An 8,690-nucleotide genomic window follows, 5' to 3' on the forward strand; every position below is an offset into this window, starting at 1 on the left:
AACCAAGCCAAGATACTGTTAAAGCAGAGTTTCTATAATTCTTATTAGGAAAGCCCTGTCTTGACCTAGTCTATTGCAATCTGCATGTCCATATCCACTTCCTATCCTACTTAGACTTACCAACCTAAGTTTTTTACACACCAAGGAAAGGCTCCAGAGCAAGGGCTCTCCGATTAGATAGTATCAGAGCCAGGACTAAAACACGGGGGGTTAGTGGGTCACTCACAGATAGGGGAGGCAAAAACCTTAAGTAGAAACCAAATGGACCCCAGTAGCAAAAAAGCACAGGCGGGAGTTCTCTGGTGGCTCAGCAAGTTAAGGCTCCAGTGTTGTCACTGCTGTGGCAAGGGTTACAGGGGTGGCAAGGGTTCAGTCTCTGGCCCAGGAATTTCCACGTGCTTCAGGGACAACCAAAAGAAAAAAAAACACAAGATGGAGTTTCTGGTTGAGGTGATATGCAAAAGAACTAAGTACATAAAAGACTAGATTCCTTGGAGTTCCCGTCGTGGCTCAGTGGTTAACAAACCCGACTAGGAACCATGGGGTCGTGAGTTCGATCCCTGGCCTTGCTCAGTGGGTTGGGGATATGGCGTTGCCATGAGCTGTGGTGTAGGTTGCAGATGCAGCTTGGTTCCTGCATTGCTGTGGCTCTGGGGTAGTCTGGCAGCTGTAGCTCTAACTGGACCCCTAGCCTGGGAACCTCCATATGCTGTGGGAGCAGCCCAAGAAATGGCAAAAAGACAAAAAAAAAAAAAAAAGACTAGATTTCTTAGCACAAAGCTACTAAATTCCAAAGTAGAGTGGGGGAAAGCAAAAAGCCAGCTCCTAATAGGGAAGGGACTATGTAGAAAACTACATCTTTAGGTAAAAATATGGCCTTCACCTCCAGTTTCCCCAGGACCCCAGGTATCGGGCTTCTAAGAGTGAGCTCACACCTATAAACTTGGGATCCAATCCCAGATCTCCCTCTGACACTGTGACTCTGAGCAGTTTAAATGGCACCTTGGAGAGTTCCCGTCATGGCACAGCGGCAACGAATCAGACTAGGTACCATGAGGTTTCGGGTTCAATCCCTGGCCTTGCTCAGTGGGTTAAGGATCCCGTGTTGCCAAGAGCTGTGGTGTCGAAGATGCGGCTTGGATCTCAAGTGGCTGTGGCTGTGGCGTAGGCTGGCAGCTATAGCTCCAACTGGACCCCTAGCCTGGGAACTTCCATATGCCCCAAGTGCAGCCCTAAAAAGCAAATAAATAAATAAATGGCACCTTGGTTTCAGGGCCATTCAGATCTGAGAGCTGTTAATATCTGCTATTAGACATCCCCATCCACGCTTCAGTAACTAAAGGAGGATAAACCAAAAACAAAAGTATCCACCTACTGGGTCCCAGGCTTCTTTATTTAAGAACAAAGTGATGAGTGATGTGGGGATTAAAATCAAGAGCATCATTGAACTTCACCTTCCCTCCAACCAGTTCCCCTAGACTCCCTGCCCCCACACCCTTTGTGTTCCCAATTCCTTTCTTAGTGAATGAAGAACTTAATCCCAAAGCCCTGGTACAAACCCCAGGCTTCTCTCCCTAGCTCACCCCTTCCTCACCCCCCCCACTCCTGGGAAGGGCAGGCACCTCAGTTTGAATGCATGGGGGAGCCCAGAGGGGTGACAGACACCGAGGGAAAGGCCTCACCCTCAGGGAATGGGACCGAGGAGTACAGGGTGGTGAAGTGAGGGCCCCCATAGCCTGGGGTACCAAAATGGGGCCCTGGCGCCAGAGGAAAGGATACTGGTCCCCCTGGGAAAGGAGACCCAGCAGCCTCAAAATCCTCTCGTTGCGAATAGTCACTGCTTGATCGTTTGCCCTTCTGGCGACGGTTGCAGAACCACACGCGGACCACCTGAGAGCAGGATTCAGGGGAGAGGGACATTGGATCATAAGCTCTGGGAGGGGTGGCGGGGAGGAGTTGGAGCCCACGGGGATGGGGAGAGGCACTCACATCCTTCTCTAGCCCGAGCTGCTGGGCGATGTGGCTGATCTGCTGCAGAGTGGGCTTTGGGCACTGCAGGAACATGCTCTCCAGGTTGCCTCTCACTCGGTTCTCGATACTTGTCCGCTTTCTCTTCCGGGCCTGCACGAGGGTCTCTGCCTTGCATATCTGGGCAGATGGGGAGAGAAATTTAAGGGAGGAAATGGGAAGGGCAAGCCTCAAACCTGCTGAGCAAGGGCACCCCAGGGTCAGTGACTTAAGAGCAAACTGCTCAGGAGCACTGGCTGGATGTGTCACCAGGGCCAGGTTACAAAAAGGAAAGATCCTGGGAGGTCCTGTCGTGACTCAGTGATTAACAAATCTGACTAAAAACCATGAGGTTGCAGGTTTGATCCCTGGCCTTGCTCAGTGGGTTAAGGATCCAGCGTTGCCATGAGCTGTGGCGTAGGTCACAGATGTGGCTCAGATCCCACGTGGCTGTGTGTGGCTCTGGCGTAGGCTGGCAGCTATAGCTCCGATTGGACCCCTAGCCTGGGAACCTCCATTTGCTGCGGGTGTGGCCCTAGAAAAAGACAAAAAATAAATAAATAAATGGAAAGAAAGATCTTGGAAGGGTAGGTTTAGACCAGTGCCCCAGGCTGGACCTTCTTCCAACAGAACTGAGGAATTACACCCCATCCCACCGAGGACCACTGCCTCCAAAAGGAAGAGCTGCCAGCCAGGGACAAAAGCAGTGGCAATTGGGCTGAGACTGGGCTGAGATGGGGCGGCCCCTGTGCACCCCTCCCACCCTCACCTCCTGCAGATTCTCGTTGTTGTCAGCTTCCTCCACCCACTTCTGCAGCAGGGGCCGCAGCTTACACATGTTCTTGAAACTGAGCTGCAAAGCCTCAAAACGGCAGATGGTCGTTTGGCTGAACACCTTCCCTGGGGAGGTGGGTGGAAAGAAGCAAGGTGAGGCAGCAGGCAGGGCCCTCCGCACCCCAAGACTCAAGCCCTGCCACCTCTTCCGCCCTCCCTGGGACCCCATGGCAGGAACTCCTCCCAGAGAACGCAAGGCCAAGCACCAAAGCAAAGTACGGTATCTTTCTCCCCCCTGCCCTCACCCATAAAGAGGGTGGAAACCCCCTCCCCTCACTCCCTTGGTGGGGAGGAAAGGCCCACATTTGGGGATGTTCCTTCTGGGGACACGTGTGGCCCTGTGTTCTGTGGGTCAGAACATACTGAGGAAGACTCACCAAAGAGAACCCCCAAAGTGAGCCCCACATCGGCCTGGGTATATCCCAGGGTGATCCTCTTCTGCTTTAGGAGCTTGGCAAATTGTTCGAGATCTTTCTGAAGCGCTTTGATGTCCTGGGACTGCATTTAAAAAGGCAGAGGACATGTAGGAACATAAACGTACCACTTACCCACCCCACCCCCTTTCCACTTAGGCCCCAAGGAGTAAATGGTCTGTGGGGGTATCTGTAGGCTACCCACCTAACAACCAGAAATAACCTTTATTTGAAGGTCATTTACTCCAGAAAGTGACACACCTATCAAATGCAGAAGACCATTCAGTGGAAAGAGGCCCCAGCCTCAGTGAGAACACCTGTCAGGTCATTAAAAAGGCTCCTGCCCTTTAGTTCTTTAATACTCACAAAAGCGTTTTGACTTTAGTATTACCTACCAGTTTGAGGAAGTTTTGAGACTAGAGAAATAGAGAGCACCTCTCTGATTCTCTTTTTTCTTTTTCTTCTTTTTGCTTTTTAGGGCCGCACCTGCAGCATATGGAAGTTCCCAGGCTAGGGGTCAAATCAGAGCTGCAGCTGCCAGCCCCAAAACACAGCCACAGCAATGCCAGATCCTTAACCCACTGAGCGGGGCCAGGGATCAAACCCAAGTTCTCATGGATACTAGTCGGGTTTGTTACTGCTGAGCCATAATGGGAACTCCCTCTGATTCTCTTTCCAAATACACTCTCTCTAGCTTGTTTTGAGGGTCCCACAAACTATGGGACAAGGCATGCACATTCACAAACAAAAAACAAAGCATGTATGAATAAAGTGCTCTGTATATAGCACTTTTCTTTTTTTTTGTCTTTTTGCCTTTTCTAGGGCCGCTCCCACAGCATATGGAGGTTCCCAGGCTAGGGGTCGAATCAGAGCTGTAGCCACCAGCCTATGCCAGAGCCACAGCAACGCAGGAACTGAGCCGCATCTGCAACCTACGCCACAGCTCATGGCAATGCCAGATCCTTAACCCACTGAGCAAGGCCAGGGATCGAACCCGAAACCTCATAGTTCCTAGTCAGATTCGTTAACCACTGAGCCACGACAGGAACTCCGCTCTGTATATAGCATTCAACTTAAAAAATCTGGGGAGCTCCCTGGTTGCTCAGCAGGTTAAGGATCCGGCATCACTGCTGTGGCATAGGTTTGATCCCTGGCCCAGGAACTTCTGCATTCCACAGGAATGATTAAAAAATCTGATTATCCCTTATTTTTATCTTTTTGCAACATAAAAGCATCCTCATTGAGTAATTCAACAGATTTATTGAGTACCTTCTGTAAGCCAGTGACCACACCAAGATAGACAAAAACCCTGGCCCCACAGAGTTTTCACTGTGATGAAATAATTATTATCCCAGATGTTAGAAGTGCTATGGAAAAAGGTAAAGCAGGGTAGGGGGTTACAGGGAAGGTGACAATTTTAAATAAGATAGTCGGAGGTGATGTTTGAGTAAAAGAAGTAGCCAAGTGGAAGGCCTGAGGTGGGCAGGCCCTGGGAGCAAGGCCAGCAGCGAGGCAAGAGGCAAAGCCTGCAGCAAAGCCAGCACTGCCAGAGCACCGGGAGAAGACTGAGGAAAGGGACAGGAGGAACTGATGAGGTCAGAAAGGTGAGCAGGACAGATTCTGGAGCCACTGCCGTGACTCTGGTTTACTTACAGAAATGCAAAGGCACCGAAGGGCTTTGTGCAGTGAAATGACTTGACTCTCGCTTTTTATGTGTTTGCTTGGGGTTTTATTTTTTGGCCACATCCAGGGCATGTGGAAGTTCCCAGGCCTGGGATCAAACCCCCTCCCATGCCACAGCAGCGACCCGAGCTGCTTACAGTGACAACGCTGGATCCTTAACTCACTGTGCCCGCGCCACAAGGGAACTCCTGACTTTCACGTTTTAAAGTATTCTCTCCAGGAAGTTCCCCTCTGATGCAGCGGGTTAAGAATCTGGTGTTGCAGCAGCTGTGGCGCTGGTTGCAACTGCGGTGCCAGATGGATCCCAGACCGGGGAACTTCCACGTGCCGCAGATGCGGCCAAAAAATAAATAAAATGTTCACTCCATTTAGTGTATTGACCTTAGACTGAGGAGACAACTGCAGTAATCCCAGCATAGATGACAGTGGTGGCACCAGGATGGCTCTAAGTGATTGACTCAGGATGTGTTTCTAAGACAGCCGAGTTTCCAAAGGATTGGATGGAAGGATGTGAAAGGAATGTGTGTCTGGTTTGGGCCTTGAGCTACTGGGTGATGGACAGGGTAGGACAGTGCAGGGAGCCATCCTGGCAGGAGACAGAAAATGCAACGGTCACGTCTGCAAGATTTTTGAACCTTGAGGGTGGATGAGAGGAAGGAAGGATAGAGCAGATGTGGACAGATGGAGCCCTGAGGCTCTCCAATGAAGGCCAGTGGCCAGAGGACAGAAGAGCAGTCCTGGAAGCTTCCAGGAAGTAACTCAAAGGTCATCAATCACATCAAACAGGCTAACTTCCATCCCCAACTTCTGCTCAACCAATGTCGCAAACCTATGAACATCCAACCAATGTCGCAAACCTAGAAACATCCTCAGCTGCCCGCATCGCTTCTTTTCCAAATCACATTTTAGCGCTTTGAAAGAAAGGAAACCTAGCTTCATCATTCAGCAGTTAAGACCCATGAAATAGGCTAATAATACCTCCCTAGGAGATTTTGTGCTGGGTTAATGAGATAATGATGTCGAAACTGAGCCCACAGCCAGGCACTTAGGAAATGGACCACAATTGGCAGCCATTATTATTCAAGGCTCAGCAGTCACCGCCTGCAAAGAATCTAGGGCTTCGGGGCCAGCTGAAACCACTCACACCTCCTTGGGTGAGGTCTAAGGGCTTAGTATTTGATCTCTAATTGCTTGCACTTGTCTCTTCAGCGGCCTAGAAGATACATCCTTAAGAGTCAGTCCCCAGCAGGGCTGGATGCGGAAGTCTTCAATTCCTTAGCAAATGCTACCATTGGAGAGTGGCCTGAGATGACTTCTTCCCTCCCCCCTTCACTACTTAGATTATTATAGCTGTAACGGGTACTTCCAGCTCTCTACAAGAGGGTGCCAGGCTGTGCCATCTGCCGGACTCACTGGGTTCAAGGCAGAGGTCAAGGGAAGGCACGCTTTCAACTTGTTGGTGGAAGGTAAACCCAAACTCCACACATCCACACCGCCCAAACAGGAGTTTCTATCAGAAACCAGTCCCACCCTAGACTTTTAGGAACAATAACCCTGGGATAAGGACTGTTTTCACCCTCAGGCCACACTTAACCCTAAGGCCGAGATCCTGGGTCTGATAAGGCTCAAATGTTCCAGAAGGGAGCTGGGTAGAAGAAGGGGCCCAAATCCCAAGCCGGGTCTGGTGCTGGGCTGGTAATGAATGACCCGACCCAGGTCAGCCCTAGGAAGTGGAAGGACCTACTTGACAAGGGCCGAAGGGGGAAGCGAGGTCGGCTTCCGACCGCCCCAGGCCGCCCCTGCCCTCACCTGCGGTTCTCTCTAAATTCGGCGCCTAGTTCCCACCTGGTCCCCGCTCCCGGCGGCCCGCAGCCGCCACACACCCCTCCCTGCCCGGGCCGCCGCAGGCGACCACCTCCCCTCGCGTGGCCGCCCCCGGCCAGCGCGATCGCCTCCCCCAGCTCCCGGCAGCTCACTCGCCTCCTCGGGGTTCGGCTCCAGCTTCTCCTTGTCCAGCTTCGCGGCGCCAGCGGGGGCGGCACAGGGCTCGGGGGAGGCCCCCTCGGAGTTGCTCTCCACCCCGGCCCCCGCCTCGCCTTCGGGCTGAGGGGTCTCCAGGCCGCCCTGGGGCACCAGCCCCACTCCGACCTGAGGTGCGCAGTAGGCCATCCCTCCGCAGAAGTCATAGGGCGGGGGGCACGCGGGAAGCCCCCACATCTCGGCGCCCGGCCCAACCCCCGGCCCGATTCCTGACCCACCGGGAGGCCCTTGGAAGCTCAGCCAGGTCCGAGGATCAACCCAGCCCGGCTCCGGCCCTCCCGGCCCATCGCCTCCACCGCCCGGCGGGGGCGAGAAGGCGAAGTCGGAAGCCAGGTGTCCCGCCATGGGGAAGGAAGGCGCCCCAAGCCGGGGGCCCAGTAAAACCAGGGCTCTCCAAGGGGACTGCTCGACACCTCTCTCCCTCCCCAATCCCACCCACTAGCCTTGACCTCTGGCCCCGCCCCCTGGATGGGTGGGGGAGGGGTCGGTGGGGGTGGGAGAAACTGAGGCGGAGGGTGTTTGCTGGCTGGTGGCGGTGGTGTCTGGAGGGCGAAAGTCGGAGAGGTCCGCCCGGGCGCCTCTGCGGTCCCCAGGCCCTTGGTGCAGGTCCCCCATGCGGCCTTCACCTCCAACTCCCAACAGGCCGCCCGGCCCTTTCCACTGCTCTGTGCACATTGGGGCTGTCGGGGAGCCAGGTGTTGGACCCCTCTTCGAAGACCCTGGCACTGTCTCCTCAAGGGACCCCAGCGACCCTCTCAGGTCCTCACACAGGTCTGGTGTCTGTGCTAAGTCCTGCCGGAGCTACTCCTCAATTCCTGCTCTCTGCCTTCACCCCCAGTCCGGGAACCTAGGCATTCCCAACTAGATTACTGGCCAGATTCCGGCACCCCAAAGCTGCGATGCCCAGCAACCATCCGCCCAGCCTATTAGATTCCACCCCTCACCAGGGGCAGACTGCCACACGGGCTTCCATTCCGTACAGTTTTCCGGGTTCCGGGGCCTCCCTTCCACCAGACCCAGGGATGGAACCCCCATTTTCCCTTCCAGGGATCAAGCTCGATGGACTGGGCCTGAGTCTCCCAATCTTTGTGCAGGCAGAGGAATCAATCGGACACCCGCTCGCAGGTCCCCCGCTGTGGGTCCCCGCGCACATCAGGTTCCTTGTCCCCCAGCCCCCCTTCAGGGACCCAAATATCTAGCCCCATAGTTGACTGTTCTCCCTCCCCCACCTCCCAATCTGGGCCTCCACCCCTAGGCCCTGGGTGGGGAAAGCCAAGGAGGGAGGGGGGGGGAGAGAAAAATATCTGACTTCAGGTTCAAAGAGGCTTGGGAGGGACTGGGGGAAGGGGGCCGGACAATGGCCTTGGCTGGACAATCCTGGTCCCCAGAGGGGGCAGCTCTAACCCTAAACAAGTGCTCAACCCTTGAATGGGCCTGGATGGCTCCCCTGGGGACAGCTTCCTGCCCCCCAACCCCCCAGCCCCAATCCCCTCACACAGAATCCCCTTCAGAGCAGCTAAAAGAGCTCCAGCAACAACACCCCCATCCCCTCAAAGACTGAGCCTCAGACAGGGCCCCCCACTGGGACCTAGGTATCCTGTCCCCCCTCTAGAGGACTGAGGCGTCCAGGCCTTTGTTTGGGGGGCTAGCGAAAAGATGCAGAAGGGGGTGAACTGCGATTGGGGAGGGGGTGCAGGAATCCTGCCCTAAGCT

General features: G+C 54.2%; 1 protein-coding gene across 1 annotated transcript; it reads right to left on the reverse strand.

The window, feature by feature from the left end:
• Nucleotides 1-1,623: 1,623 nt before the first annotated feature.
• Nucleotides 1,624-7,322, reverse strand: POU5F1 (POU class 5 homeobox 1). Its single transcript, NM_001113060.1, is given in 5 exon segments — nucleotides 1,624-1,890; nucleotides 1,990-2,148; nucleotides 2,777-2,907; nucleotides 3,219-3,339; nucleotides 6,918-7,322. Coding segments are annotated over 5 exon segments (1,083 nt in total).
• Nucleotides 7,323-8,690: the final 1,368 nt, after the last annotated feature.

This window comes from Sus scrofa, chromosome 7 (assembly GCF_054392235.1).
Source record: "Sus scrofa isolate SSC_HxYL_T2T_F1_AM1 chromosome 7, Sscrofa_HxYL_maternal_Yorkshire_Landrace_v2.0, whole genome shotgun sequence".
Classification (NCBI taxonomy): domain Eukaryota; kingdom Metazoa; phylum Chordata; class Mammalia; order Artiodactyla; family Suidae; genus Sus; species Sus scrofa.